Here is a 15,476-nt window from a genome sequence, read left to right on the forward strand (position 1 = left end):
TGAAAGGAAAGTATCTTTAGAGAGCAAAAGAAAAAATGGTGTAAACACAGAAAACTGTCCAGCTTTGCAGTTTCTTGAGTACAACTCCCTTTGTGATGAGGGTGGTACATCATTTGTGACCTGACTCCCCTTCACCCCTAGAGTCTACCTAGGGATCAGCCAACTTTCTGAAAAGGACAGGGTGGGGGAGCAGAGTTAGATAATGGTTTTATATATTACATATAGGTTCTGTAAAATGTTGTTTGTGGGGCTTTTGATCCATGTTTTGACCGTCCACCTGAACCCCCACAAGGTCTCCCGATGTAAACCCTGATTGGCTTTGAACTCAGAGATCGACCTGCCTGCTTCTGACTCTGACTCCTGAGAGCTGAGAGTAAAGACCCACTACCACATCCTGCCTGTTGGGGGTTTTAAAAATCTCTAAAAATTTAAAGCTGTGGGCCGGAGAGTTGGCTCAGTAACCACTGTTTTTTCTTCCAGAGGAACTGGGTTGACTTTCAGCACCTACACAGTGGCTTACATTACAGACACCAGTTCCAGGGTATCAGACACTATCTTCTGGCCTTCGTGGACACTGGGCACACATGTGTATATAAAGACATATATGTACATGTACACACTACACATAAAAATAGATGTAAAAAAATTTTAAGTCATTTTTAGATCAAGTCCTTACAAAACCTGGTCACAGGCCAGATTTGTTCAGGATGACCCCACCTCTATTGTAGTTGTATTGAAGTTGGAAACTGAAACCAATCTGTCAGAGAGTATAAAAGGAAATATATTTCAGTATATTCTGTTAGGAGGGGTGGTGGCATCATAAGGCTTGGCAGCACAGTGAATGCAAACCTTCTACACTAGGGAAAGATGTATGGTTATTTTTAGAAAATAAACACAGGTCACAGAGAAGATGAGAAATTAGTATAGTGCTACTTTGCAGGAGTAACACTTGAAGCTAGTGGGGTGACACCTCAGACCTGCCAGGGTAAATGATTTCCTACCCAGGATTTTATTCTGAAATGAAAATCCAAGGATGAAATAGAATAGTTCCATTGCTAGAATAATGTAAAGGAAAGTCCAGGACGGCACTGCCACCTGCTACTGCTCTTCACTAGGGGTCGGTGGTCTGTTGAAAGCTCAGTAGATCCCAGGAAGCCAAAGCAAATAAGAGACAACAGTTATTCTAGGGGAAGGAAACATTGGTGTAAGAGACATGTCCTACCTCCAGATAACATTCATTTGTCCATAGTGAAAATAATAAGTATTAATATAACCAGAAAATGGACTTTGTTTTTTTGGAAGAAAAAATGTTAAGAAAAAATTCATACTGTGGTCTAAAAAATCAAAACCCATCATCTTCATATTACAAAGCCATCAGGTAATCTCTAATACTAGAAGCCCAAAGTATACCTACTAAAGACAACAGAATCACCAAGAACGTGCAAGGATTATCTGTGATTAACACTCGTGAGCAGAGGGCTGAGATCTTAGTTTAAACAAGAAGATTGAATGATACCAAAACATTGGAAGCAGAGTTAGTGTTGAGGGTTATGAAATCCATCGGGTAAACACTAACTTTGCTGCAAGCCTCCTGCAGGCTTACCCACATACTTCCAGTGTTAAATCCTCTGAAACTACCTTTCAGATAGATGGATATTTCTTTTGCTAGTGTTGCCATTTGATCAAGAACATTGTTGATCCAGTAGCTCTTTCTATAACAAATGGGCATGGAGATACTTAATTACTTTTAAGTAATGAATATTCTCCATTGGTCTTTTAACTGTGGAAAAGACAAGCTAGTGAGATGGCTAGGTGGCTGACGCTTGAGATTTAAGGAGGTTTCCAGTTCTTCTAAGAGCCAGCTCTCACTGAAGTTGGATAGTATGCTTGTAGTCTTTGGTGCTTTTTTCTGAAGTACCATAGATTGTCTTAAGCTGGCTGGGGTGTAGAGAGCAGGTGCAGAGTTTGTACCTCTTGTTTTGCTAATTGCTATAATGTCACAGCCCTGTGCTAATTACCACAGTGTCATAGCCCTGTGCTAATTGCTACAATGTCACAGCCCTGTGCTAATTGCAACAGTGTCACCAGCCCCGTGCTAATTGCTACAATGTCACAGCCCTGTGCTAATTGCAACAATGTCACCACCCTGTACTAACTGCAACAGTGTCACAGCCTTGTGCTAATTGCAACAGTGTCACAGCCCTGTGCCAATTGCAACAATATCACAGCCCTGTGCCAATTGCAACAGTGTCACAGCCCTGTGCTAATTGCTACAGTGTCACAGCCCTGTACTAATTGCAACAGTGTCACACCCCTGTGCTAATTGCTACAATGTCACAGCCTTGTACTAATTATAATGTCACGGCCTTGTGCTAATTGCTACAATATCACAGCCCTGTGCTAATTGCAACAATATCACAGCCCTGTGCAAATTGCAACAGTGTCACAACCCTGTGCTAATTGCTACAATGTCACAGCCCTATGCTAATTGCAACAGTGTCACAGCCCTGTGCTAATTGCTACAATGTCACAGCCCTATGCTAATTGCAACAGTGTCACAGCCCTGTGCTAATTGCAACAGTGTCACAACCCTGTGCTAATTGCTACAATGCCACAGTCTTGTACTAATTACAATGTCATGGCCCTGTGCTAATTGCTACAGTGTCACAGCCCTGTGCTGATTGCAACAGTGCCACAGCCCTGTGCTAATTGCAACAGTGTCACCAGCCCTGTGCTAGTTATAAGTACTATAGCCCTTTGCATTACTCCTCATCTTACTCCTCCAATATGAATCCTTTAAGGACACCCTTGCCTTTAAGCCAAAGGTATTACATTCTTTTTCTTCTCCTTATCCTTCCTATTCATACTGCTTCTTGAAAATCAGGATAAAGTCTGATATATTGTGGAGTGGGGAGGAATGAAAAGATGGAGCTTTAACAAGGTAAACCTGTGGCGTGACGAACATTGAGGGGTTGATAAGTTTTTGTTTTTGTTTGTTTGTTTGTTTTTGGTTTTTTCGAGACAAGGTTTCTCTGTATAGCCCAGGCTGGCTTCGAACTCAGAAATCTGCCTCTGCCTCCCAGAGTGCTGGGATTACAGGCATGTGCCACCACCGCCCTGCTGAGGGGTTGATAAGTAATAATAACTTTTAGATTACATTGTGTGTGTGCATATGTCCTTGTGCTTGTGTGTGCACACACTGTGTGTTCATGTGTGCACACACTGTGTGTTCATGTGTGCACACAGAGGTTAGAAGACAACTCGGAAGACTCCATTTTTTGATTATGTGGTAAGGATTGAACTCCTGTTATCAGAGTAGGCAGCAAGCACCATGAGTCACTGAGCCATCTCACCAAACCTAGAACTTGTGAAGTAAAGTATGTATTTCCCCTTTAATTGCCTGAGACCCTTCAGTTGAAACAAGGAGCCACAATTCAGCATTGTAATGAAGTTCAGTTATTGCCTGGGAAAAGGGAAGCAGAGTTTGAGGTGGCCTGTTTCCTTTCAGTTAGAGTTTTCTCTGAAAAGCAATGGGACGTAAGAGTGGGCCTGAGTGGTACACGGCTCGCTGCTGCCCACACCCACTGCTTAGATGTGGCCGTGGGAGGCCAGTTCTCCACCAAGGCGGGCCTTTCCTAGTAGGATGGGGAACAACTGCATTTTCCAGCTGCACGGGCCTCTCAGATTAATTATTTTTTTCTATTTTTTTTCTCTAGCTCTTCTAAATGGATAAAGTGGGGAAAATGTGGAACAACTTCAAATACAGATGCCAGAATCTCTTCAGCCATGAAGGAGGAAGCCGGAATGAGAACGTGGACATGAACTCCAACAGATGTCTGTCTGTCAAAGAGAAAAGCATCAATCTGGGAGAGGCAGCTCCCCAACAACAGAGTAGTCCCTTAAGAGAAAATGTTGCCTTACAGCTGGGATTGAGCCCTTCAAAGACCTTTTCGAGACGGAACCAGAACTGTGCTGCAGAGATCCCTCAGGTTGTTGAGATAAGCCTGGAGAAGGACAGCGACTCCTGTGCCACCCCGGGAGCGAGGCTTGCGCGGAGAGACTCCTACTCTCGACACGCCCCGTGGGGAGGAAAGAAGAAACATTCCTGTTCCACAAAGACCCAGAGTTCATTGGATACCGAGAAGAAGTTTAGTAGAACTCGAAGCGGCCTTCAGCGGCGAGAGCGGCGCTATGGAGTCAGCTCCATGCACGACATGGACAGTGTTTCCGGCCGCGCGGTCGGGAGCCGCTCTCTGAGGCAGAGGCTCCAGGACACTGTGGGATTGTGTTTCCCCGTGAGAACTTACAGCAAGCAGTCAAAGCCGCTCTTTTCCAATAAAAGAAAGATACATCTTTCTGAATTAATGCTGGAGAAATGCCCTTTTCCTGCTGGCTCGGATTTAGCACAAAAATGGCATCTGATTAAACAGCATACCGCGCCTGTGAGCCCACATTCAACATTTTTTGATACATTTGATCCATCACTGGTGTCAACAGAAGATGAAGAAGATAGGCTTCGCGAGAGGAGACGGCTTAGTATCGAAGAAGGCGTGGATCCCCCTCCCAATGCACAGATACACACCTTTGAAGCTACTGCACAGGTCAATCCATTGTATAAACTGGGACCAAAGTTAGCCCCTGGGATGACGGAAATAAGCGGAGATGGTCCTGCGATTCCACAAACGAATTGTGACTCAGAAGAGGATTCAACCACCCTCTGTCTGCAGTCACGGAGGCAGAAGCAGCGCCAGGCGTCCGGGGACAGCCATTCGCACATCAGCCGACAGGGATGGAAGGTTCATACGCAGATCGATTACATACACTGCCTCGTGCCAGATTTGCTTCAGATCACAGGGAATCCCTGTTACTGGGGCGTGATGGACCGATATGAAGCAGAAGCCCTTCTAGAAGGGAAACCAGAAGGCACGTTCTTGCTCAGGGACTCTGCGCAGGAGGACTACCTCTTCTCTGTGAGCTTCCGCCGCTACAACAGGTCCCTGCACGCCCGGATCGAGCAGTGGAACCACAACTTCAGCTTCGATGCCCACGACCCCTGCGTGTTTCACTCCTCCACTGTCACGGGGCTTCTCGAACACTACAAAGACCCCAGCTCTTGCATGTTTTTTGAACCGTTGCTTACGATATCACTGAATAGAACCTTTCCTTTCAGCCTGCAGTATATCTGCCGCGCAGTGATCTGCCGATGCACTACATATGATGGAATTGATGGGCTCCCTCTACCGTCGATGTTACAGGATTTTTTAAAAGAGTATCATTATAAACAAAAAGTTAGGGTTCGCTGGTTAGAACGAGAGCCAGTCAAGGCAAAGTAATTCCTGTCCCCAGAGGGCACTAAGTAGGTCTGCTCTCGTGGGCATCAGACAGCACCCATAGGAGGCAGAGTGGGCTGCTGGCATTTTCCTCCCAGAATGGGAGCTTAGTCCTGCGCCTCTGCCGGATGGGGTCGCTGATACTCAGAGGTGCCTAGGAACAGCAGGATGGGCTGTAACAACTGAGGGCCAACTCCGGGGCATTTGCTATGAAGAATTCTATTTCTTACTGAAGAACAAATTAATATTGGATGGGTATTTCAACAGTGTGACTAGTGTTTGAAATTATTTTTTTCTAAGAATTTTTCTATAACCTTCCAAAAAGTAGTGATCTTTGTAGTTACTATAAATCAAGCTTTGAAAGTCCAAAACAAGTAAATAAAAGACTGCCTTCCTTTTAGAGAAAAACAAATGCAATTTTTCTGGCCACAGGGCATTGTGCAGTGTCCATGTGGTTTGTAGTCAGTTTCCTTTTCTCCTCAAAGAAGGGGGCTCTGAAATAAACCAGGTTTTTCTAAGATAGTTCTCACAGGTTAGTGGTGGAGTTAGTGGTGGAGTGTGTAGGAGCCCCAGTGTTCATTTGGGGTGAGCACAGTGACCTCAGCGTGCAGTCATAGCTTCCAGTGGGATATTTTCCTCTAAGTTGACATGTGCAGTGCACACATTGTCTCATCAAAGTTGGAATCTTTTCTTGTGCCCTTGATGATGTGAACCCAGAGGATAACGAGACTAGGAGATGCCCAGACACACCAGATAGATGTAACTCCACTGGTCGACGATGCCGAGTTGTGTTAAACTATAATTAATCATTAGGATGGCAGTGTTTATCTCTTTGTTGTAAGCTCATAGCTGAATTACTTAAGTACAATTTATATTATACAGTTTTAGTGCAGTTAATTCTTAACAGAAAACCTGAAGTCTAACTTGCAGATTTCAAAGGTACTGTACACCCACGATGCCTGTAAATAACGTACTGGGCACCTTGTCACTTAGGATAGTACATGATACACCTTGAGTGGACGCTGGGGACGGGTTGTCGAGTTCTAGTGTTGCTTCTCGTGTTGGCCTGTGTTCTCAGTTCTGTCCTAGACACTTGCACTACAGTAGCCAAATCCATTCTTGTGTGTGTTAGCGTGCTCCATAACTGCTGCCGAGTGCCCCTTGGTCTTCATGCTGCTGCTGCAGGCGGTTGCTTTATATCCCCATGGCTATTGCCAGGGCTTCCGGAAAGAAATGCTATATTTGTACGCAACACTAACCCTTTAACTGCTAACGTATGTTTCTGCTTGCTGTGCCTTGTTCTGGCTGCTTTTTCGTGCTAATAAAATGTTTGGTGTTCTCCTTGTATATCTGCTGTTTTATACATTTGCCACAATTTCTCTTGTACGTGGAATGGTTTGGTGTTTTTAAATAAGCATTAACCTGACAACTTATTGTAGTTAATGCAGATTCACGTACAACCTAATACTGATCTGTCAGAATAAGCTAAATCTAAGTTGAATGCACTCTAGCTTCCTAACCCTAATCACGTTCTGTGAATCAGTGTCTGTAGTCACTGCAAATTAGTGTATAGTTTACAGCAGGACTCAGAGAAGCGAGAACCTGGTGATTTCTCTGCTCCAGCAGAACCGTTAGCAGATGAGCGTTAGAGCATCCAGCCACACCAGAAACAGGTGACGCAGAGTCTGTGCACTGGGACGCATGCGTCGGCTCCACTTAGTGGTTTGGGGACCATTTTAATTAAAGATAAATGCCTGAAATGTGGACCTTTAACCAAAGACCTGTTCATTTCAATGCAGATTGGGGGTGGAAGGAACTTAGATCTTTCTGTTACTCGTAGTAGATGTCCCTGAGGAACTAATACCAAAGTGTTGGAGAACTTCATCCAAACCTATTTTCAAAGCATAATGTGCAATTCAGTTGTTATGACGTAATTATATTGCATAATTGTTGGGTCTGTTTTCTTGAGCTTATAATGTACCTGGAACACGAACCTCTTGAGGAAAGACAAGACCATGCTGAGGACTGGAGGGAGACGGTTTGTGAGCAGGCAGTGCTGTGAAGAGAACCCGAAACTCGGAGAGAGCATTGATGTTTTACATGCTTGTAGCAAACTGATGTTCTCACTCTAGATTTATAGAAAATATTAATGCTTTTATGTATTTCAGAACTTTTCCTGTGTTATATGCAAATTGTTTTAAGTGTAACTATTGAGTTTATGTAAGCATGTGTCCACTGTGCTAAAAGGCACTTATGTTTCAGTTTGTGTACAATATAAATATGCAACTTTGAGGTTAATTTTTTTTGTTAAAATATTAGTAGCTTACATTTAAAAAAAAAAAAAAGAAAAATCACCAGCATGGAAGTGCACCGAAGTTTTCTTTTCACTGTGTATTTTCCTGAATCCCATTGTAGCCTTTTGACTAACTTGGCGTTTTTATGTTTTGGGGGGTGGCACATGCTATTACAGGCCAAGGAGTTGTTCAGCAGGTGCCGCCTGTTTTTACACTCTGCGGGTATACGCCACAGCACCGTGATTGCACAGTGTGTGTGTGTGTGTGTGTATGTGTGTGTGCTGTGCTTGCACTCCTCATTCTTAGCCCCTCCCTCCCCTCCGTGTCCTGCCCCTCACATATATTCCTTGTTCACATATGCAGCATACATAGTTCTAGTCACTATAATGTGCACTTAGTGTACTTACATGCATGTTTATACACTTACTGTGGTGGTAATATTTTAAACAATATTTCCACTTGATTTAATGTCATTTATCCTGTAAAGACTGAGGATTGTTGTGTCATTCTGATTTTGTTTCATGCCCCTAAAGTTTGGCTACACAGAGAAAACCTGTTTTGAAAAGCCAAAAAGCAAAACTTTCTGGTGAAGTGAAGATAACACCTAGATTCCCCAAAGCCTCTCCTGCCGTGAAAACACACACAAAGGAGTGGGAAACCTGTAAGACGCTGGCACTGGCAAGCTCAGACAGCAGAGGCAGAGCTCTGGGAGTCTGAGGCCAACCTAGTTTTAAAAAACAAAACAAACAAAAAAAAAAACCCCTACCGTGAAAGGTTCTAAAGACTCATAACCCCCTACTGTGCAATCTTTCAGAGATAATCACAATAACTGTTTCTTTCCACTGTTTTCCAATGTTTTTAATGACTGGAAAACTGGATTTAATAAGGCATATACTACATGATAAATAGCAGATGAAACGATTTTAATCGTGAGTCAGTTTTAAAGGTACTTGAGTTGAGCTACACTCCAAAGCTGGGTCACCTGAGTCTAAGGATTGGGCTGTTTCGTTATTTGGTTTTGGTTTTGGTTGTTTCTATTGCAAGTATATGGGGATTCTTTCTGCATGTGTGTCTGTGCAGCGTTTGTGGTACTTTTGAAAACCAGAGGAGAGCATGGCATTCCTTGGGACTGGAGTTACAGTTGGTCATGAGCCACCATGTGGGTGCTGGGAATTGAACTCAGGTCCTCTGGAAGAGCAGCCAGTGCACTTAACTACTGAGCCATCTCTCCAGTCCCCCAAGTCTTAGGTTTTCTTATGTCATTGTTAGGTCATGGGCAAGCCTTTCAAGACTGTGGTGTCTGGCTCTAGAGGGGCCTTGGTAAGCTGAGAGAAGATGAGGGATGTTCCCTCATTGGGAGTCTACCTAGGACAAGGCGAACGGAGAAGCATGAGGAGGCCTGAGGGAATGGCTGAGGGGAAAAGCAATCGCTAACTGATGTAGACGGTCAGTCTTGGTACTTCCTCCCAACCCATGGTCCCAGAAATAAGACTTGGACTCAAAATTATTTACAAGAACCTTGACCATATACTAGGCTCTCCTCTGGCTAGATCTAACGCAAAATATTCCATCTATCCTAGCCTGCATTCTGCCACGTAGCTGGTTACCTGTTCTCAGGTACCATGCATCTGTTTCCTCACATCTTCCTGACTATCACGGAATTCTCTCTGCCTCCCGGATGCCCCCCCTTCCATTCGACCGTTGTAGGCCATAGGTATTCTTAATTGGTCAGTGATGCATCTGTACAGTACACAGTTAGTCTCTACAAACTGAACATTTGTAAAAGGAGAAACAAGCCTGCCCTGGATGAAGTCCAGACCACGCCAGTACTGTGGCTCTGTCACTCCTAGTGGCACCAGGTCTTGGTTTGTTCATTTTGATTTCTGTATTTGGACTTCTGAATCTAAAGTATTTTATTGCTTGAACATCTCCCTTCTTGTTTAAATTACCTTTCTTCTTTCAGCAGGGGCATTTGCAATGTTCAGGGAAGGACTAGGTCTTAGTGGGGCAGAGATAGATGTCCTTTTTCCTCTGTGAGGCTGGTGCAGAAACTTCCCCAGTGGCATAGGTACATCAGGGTCCCCACTTGATACAGGAGGCAGTGTGCGTTGGGCCCCTGGAAGAGAGTTCCTGGGAGCTGTTCTCAGGCCTGGTGCAGAAAGCCGTGCTTGATGGCTGGTGCACAGGTACCAGGCAATCTCTTTTTGTCTTATAACAGTGAAAATGTGTCATGCTCTAAATGGCGTTGTGTTTTTCTTTTCTTTTTTTTTTAAATTTTCTATATTCTTTGTTTACATTCCAAATGATTTTCCCTTTCCCGGTTCCCCCCTCCCCATAAGCCCTCTTCCCTCCGCCCATTTTCCAATCAACCTCTTCCTACTTCTCTGTCCTGGTACTCCCCTACAATGCAGGATCAAGCCTTCCCAGGACCAGGGACCACTCCTTCCTTCCTTCTTGGGAATCATTTGATATGTGAATTGTGTCTTCAGTATTCAGAGTTTCTGGGCTAATATCCACTTATCAGTGACTGCATTCCATGTGTGTTCTTTTGTGATTAGGTTACCTCACTTTGGATGATATTTTCCAGTTCCAACCATTTGCCTAAGAATCTCATGAATTTATTGTTTTTAATTGCTGAGTAGTATTCCAATGTGTAAATATACCACATTTTCCATATCCATTCCTCCATTAAGGGACATCTGGGTTCTTTCCAGCTTCTGGCTATTATAAATAAGGCTGCTATGAACATAGTGGAGCATGTGTCATTGCATGCCAGGGAATCCTCTGGGTATATGCCCAGGAGAGGTATAGCAGGGTCCTCCGGAAGTGTCATGCCTAGCTTTCTGAGGAACCGCCAGACTGATTTCCAGAGTGGTTGTACCAACTTGCATTCCCACCAGCAGTGGAGGAATGTTCCTTTTTCTCCACATTCTCGCCAACACCTGCTGTCTCCTGAGTTTTTAATCTTAGCCATTCTGACTAGTGTGATGTGAAATCTCAGGGTTGTTTTGATTTGCATTTCCCTAATCACTAATGATGCTGAACATTTCATAAGGTGCTTCTCAGCCATTTGAAGTTCTTCAGGTGAAAAGTCTTTGTTTAGCTCTGTACCCCATTTTTAATAGGGTTATTTGGTTCTCTGGGGTCTAACTTCTTGAGTTCTTTGTATATATTAGATATTAGCCCTCTGTCAGATGTAGGGTTGGCAAAGATCTTTTCCCAATTTATTGATTGTTGTTTTGTCCTTTTGACAGTGTCCTTTGCCTTACAGAAACTTTATGAGGTAATAAAGAGTAATGTTATGAGGTCCCATTTATCAATTCTTGATCTTAGAGGATAAGTTATTGGTGTTCTGTTCAGGAACTTTTCCCCTGTGCCCATGTCCTCAAGTGCCTTCCCCAGTTTCTTTTCTATTAGTTTCAGTGTGTCTGGTTTTATGTGGAGGTCCTTGATCCACTTGGAGTTGAGCTTAGTACAAGGAGATAAGAATGGATGAATTCACATTCTTCTGCATGCTGACCTCCAGTTGAGCCAGCACCATTTGTTGAAAAGGCTATCTTTTTTCCACTGGATGCTTTCAGCTCCTTTGTGACCATAGGTGTGCGATCACATATGTGTCACTTGTGATCAAGTGACCATAGGTGTGTGGGTTCATTTCTGGATCTTCAATCCTATTCCATTGATCTGCCTGCCTGTCACTGTTATTGGTATGCAGTTTTTAACACTATTGTTCTGTAGTACTGCTTGAGGTCCGGGATACTGATTCCCCCTGAAGTTCTTTTGCTGTTGAGAATAGTTTTAGCTATCCTGGGTTTTTTGTTATTCCAGATGAATTTGAGAATTGCTCTTTCTAACTCTATGAAAAACTGAGTTGAGATTTTGATGGGGATTACATTGAATCTGTATATTGCTTTTGGCAAGATGGCCATTTTTACTATATTAATCCTGCCAATCCAAGAGCATGAAAGATTTTTCCATTTTCTGAGGTCTTCTTTGATTCCCTTCTTCAGAGACCTGAAGTTCTTGTCATACAGATCTTTCACTTGTTTGGTTAGAGTCACACCAAGATACTTTATATTGTTCGTGGCTATTGCGAAGAGTGTCATTCCCCTAATTTCTTTCTTTCTCAGCCTGCTTATCCTTTGAGTATAGGAAGGCTACTGATTTGCTTGAGTTGATTTTATATCCAGCCACTTTGCTGAAGTTGTTTATCAGCTGTAGGAGTTCTCTGGTGTTTTTTGGGTCACTTAAGTATACTATCATATCATCTGCAAGTAGTGATAGTTTGACTTCTTCCTTTCCAGTTTGTATCCCTTTGACCTCCTTATGTTGTCTAATTGCTCTAGCTAGAATTCAAGTACATATTGAAATGATATGGAGAAAGGGGGCAGCCTTGTCTAGTCTCTGATTTTAGTGGGATTGCTTCAATTTTCTCTCCATTTAGTTTGATGTTGGCTACCTGTTTGCTGCATATTGCTTTTACTGTGTTTAGGTATGGGACTTGAATTCCTGTTCTTTCCAAGTCTTTTCCAAGACTTTTAGCATGAAAGGATGCTGAATTTTGTCAAATGCTTTTTCAGCATCTAATGAAATGACCATGTGGGTTTTTTTTTCTTTGAGTTTGTTTATGTCATGGATAGCATTGATGGATTTCTGTATATTGAACCGTCCCTGCATCCCTGGGATGAAGCCTACTTGATCATGGTGAATGATCGTTTTGATGTGTTCTTGGATTCAATTGGCAAGAATTGTATTGTGTATTTTTGCATCGATATTCATAAGGGATATTGGCCTATAGTTCTCCTTCTTTGTTGGATCTTTGTGTGGTTTTGGTATCAACGTAATTGTGGCTTCATAGAACAAGTTGGGTAGTGCTCCTTCTGTTTCTATTTTGTGGAATAATTTGAAAGGTATTGGTGTTAGGTCTTCTTTGAAGGTCTGATATAATTCTACACTAAAACCTTCTGGTCCTGTGTTTTTTTTTGGTTAGAAGACTTTCTATGACCCTTTCTATTTCTTTAGGGGTTATGGGACTGTTTAGATGATCTCTTTGATCCTGATTTAATTTTGGTGTTTGATATCTGTCTAGGAAACTGTCCATTTCCTCCAGATTCTCCAGTTGTGTTGTGTATTGGCTTTTGTAGTAGGATCTGATGATTTTTTGAATTTCCTTGATTTCTGTTGTTATATCTCCCTTTTCATTTCTAATTTTGTTAATCTGGATGCTGTCTCAGTGCTCTTTGGTTAGTCTGGCTAAGGGTTTATCTATCTTGTTGATTTTCTCAAAGATCCAGCTCCTGGTTTTGTTTATTCTTTGTATGGTTATCTTTGTTTCTACTTGATTGATATCAGCTCTGAGTTTGATGATTTCCTGTCTTCTTCACCTCCTGGGTGAATTAGCTTCTTTTTGTTCCAGGGCTTTCAGGTGTGTCATTAAGTTGCTAGTGTATGCTCTCTCCATTTTCATTCTGGAGGCACTCAGGGATATGAGTTTTCCTCTTAGCACTGCTTTCATTGTGTCCCATAGATTTGGGTATGTTGTGCCTTCATTTTCATTAAATTCTAAAAAGTCTTCGATTTCTTTCTGTATTTCTTCCTTGACCAAGGTATCATTGAGAAGAGTATTGTTCAATTTCCATGTGTATGTGGGCTTTCTGTTGGTTTTGTTGCTATTGAAGACCACTCTTAATCCATAGTGATCTGATAGGAGGCATGGGATTATTTTGATCTTCTTATATTTGTTGAGGTCTGTCTTGTGACCAATTATATGGTCAATTTTGGAGAAGGTACCATACAGTGCTGAGAAAAAAGTATATTCTTTTGCTTTAAGTTGAAATGTTCTATATATATATCTGTTAAATCCAGTCGGTCCAATGCTTCAATTAGTTTCTCTGTGTCCCTGTTTAGTTTCTGTTTTCCTGAACTGTCCGTTGAGGAGAGTGAAGTGTTGAAGTCGCCCACAGTTATTGTGCTAGGTGCAAATGTATGCTTTGAGCTTTAGTAAAGTTTCTTTTACGAATGAGGGTGCTATTGCATTTGGAGCATAGATGTTCAGAATGGAGAGTTCTTCTTGGTGGATTTTTCCCTTGACCAGTAAGAAGTGTCCTTCTGTGTCTCTTTTGATGACTTTAGGTTGAAAGTCAATTTTATCTGATATTAGAATGGCTGCTCCAGCTTGTTTCCTAAGACCATTTGCTGATAAAATTGTTTTCTAGCCTTTTACTCTGAGGTAGTGTTTGTCTTTGACACTGAGCTGTGTTTCCTGTAAACAGCAAAATGCACGGTCCTATTTACTTATCGAGTCTGTTAACCTTAGTCTTTTTATTGGGGAATTGTGTTCATTGATGTTAAGAGATACTAAGGAATAGTGATTATTACTTCCTGTCATTTTTGATGTTATTTTTCTATTTGAGTGGTTGTCTTCCTTTGAGTTTGATGAAAGAAGTTTACTCTCTTGCTTTTTCCAGAGTGTAGTTTCCCTCCTTGTATTGATGTTTTCCACGTATTATCCTTTGTAGGGCTGGGTTTGTGGAAAGATATTGTGTAAATTTGGTTTTATCATTGAATATCTTGGTTTCTCCATCTATGGTGATTGAGAGTTTTGCTGGGTATAGTAGACTTGGCTGGCATTTGTGTTCTCTTAGAGTCTGTATGAGATCTGCCCAGGATCTTCTAGCTTTCATGGTCTCTGGTGAGAAGTCTGGTGTAATTCTGATAGGTCTTCCTTTATATGTTACTTGGCCTTTTTCTCTTACTGCTCTTAATATTCTTTCTTTGTTTAGTACATTTGGGGTTTTGATTATTATGTGACGGGAGGTATTTCTGTTCTGGTCCAGTCTGTTTGGAGTTCTTTAGGCTTCTTGTATATTCATGGGCATCCCTCTCTTTAGGTTAGGGAAGTTTTCTTCCATAATTTTGTTGGAGATATTTTCTGGCCCTTTAAGTTGTAAATCTTCACTCTCATCTATACCTATAATCCTTAGTTTTGGTCTTCTCATTGTGTCCTGGATTTCCTAGATATTTTGGATTACAAGCTTTTTGCTTTTTGCATTTTCTTTGACTGTTGAATCAATGGTTTCTATGGTGTCTTCGGCATCTGAGAATCTTTCTTCCATCTCATGGATTCTGTTGTTGATATTTGTGTCTATGGCCCCTGATTTCTTCCCAAGGTTTTCTATCTCCAAAGTTGTCTCCCTTTGTGATTTCTTAGTTGTTTCTACTTCTGTTTTTAGATCCTGGATGTTTTTGCTCAGTTCCTTCATTTGTTTGTTTGTGTTTTCCTGTATTTCTTTAATAGATTTTTGTGTTTCCTCTTTCATTACTTCGGCCTTTGACTCAATTTCTCCTGTATTTTTTTTAAGTGCTTTTTGTGTTTCTTCTTTATTGGCTTCTATCTGTTGACCCATATTCTCCTGAATTTCTTTAAGTGATTTTTGTGTTTCCATTGTAAGGGCTTCTAACTTAGTCATTTTCCCCTGTATTTCTTTAAGAGCTTTATTTATGTCCTTTTGTGTTCCTCTAGCAGCATCATGACCAGTGATTTTAAATCCAAATCTTGTTTTTCTGGTGTGTTGGGGTATCCAGGACTTGTTGTTGTTGGAGAATTGGGTTCAGATTCTGCCATATTGCCTTGATTTCTGTTAGTAACGTTCCTGCGTTTGCCCTTTGCCATCTGGTTATCTCTGGCATTAGTTGGTCCTGCTGTCACTGGCTACTGCTTGGACCTCCTGTTAGCCTATAAGGCTATTTCTGCACCCCTGGATGACTGGGTTTCCCCTGGCACAGATTGCTGATGTGCTGCCCTACTCTTGGGTGCCGTTGGAGCCTTAGTGTGCCTTGTCCCAAGCAATGC

The 15,476-nt window shown here is 42.1% G+C and overlaps 1 protein-coding gene across 2 annotated transcripts in view; it reads left to right on the top strand.

Moving 5' to 3' along the window:
* The window catches only part of Socs5 (suppressor of cytokine signaling 5), a 32,352-nt gene extending 26,753 nt beyond the window's left edge, over positions 1 to 5,599 (top strand). For both annotated transcript variants that reach the window (XM_052186523.1, XM_052186521.1), the window contains exon 2: positions 3,717 to 5,599. In XM_052186523.1, coding sequence (XP_052042483.1) covers positions 3,726 to 5,333 — 1,608 coding nt within the window. In that variant the 5' untranslated portion in view covers positions 3,717 to 3,725 and the 3' untranslated portion in view covers positions 5,334 to 5,599. The remainder of the gene's footprint in view (positions 1 to 3,716) is intronic.
* The last annotated feature ends 9,877 nt before the right edge of the window (positions 5,600 to 15,476 follow it).

The sequence above is a fragment of the Apodemus sylvaticus genome, chromosome 6 (assembly GCF_947179515.1).
Source record: "Apodemus sylvaticus chromosome 6, mApoSyl1.1, whole genome shotgun sequence".
NCBI lineage: Eukaryota > Metazoa > Chordata > Mammalia > Rodentia > Muridae > Apodemus > Apodemus sylvaticus.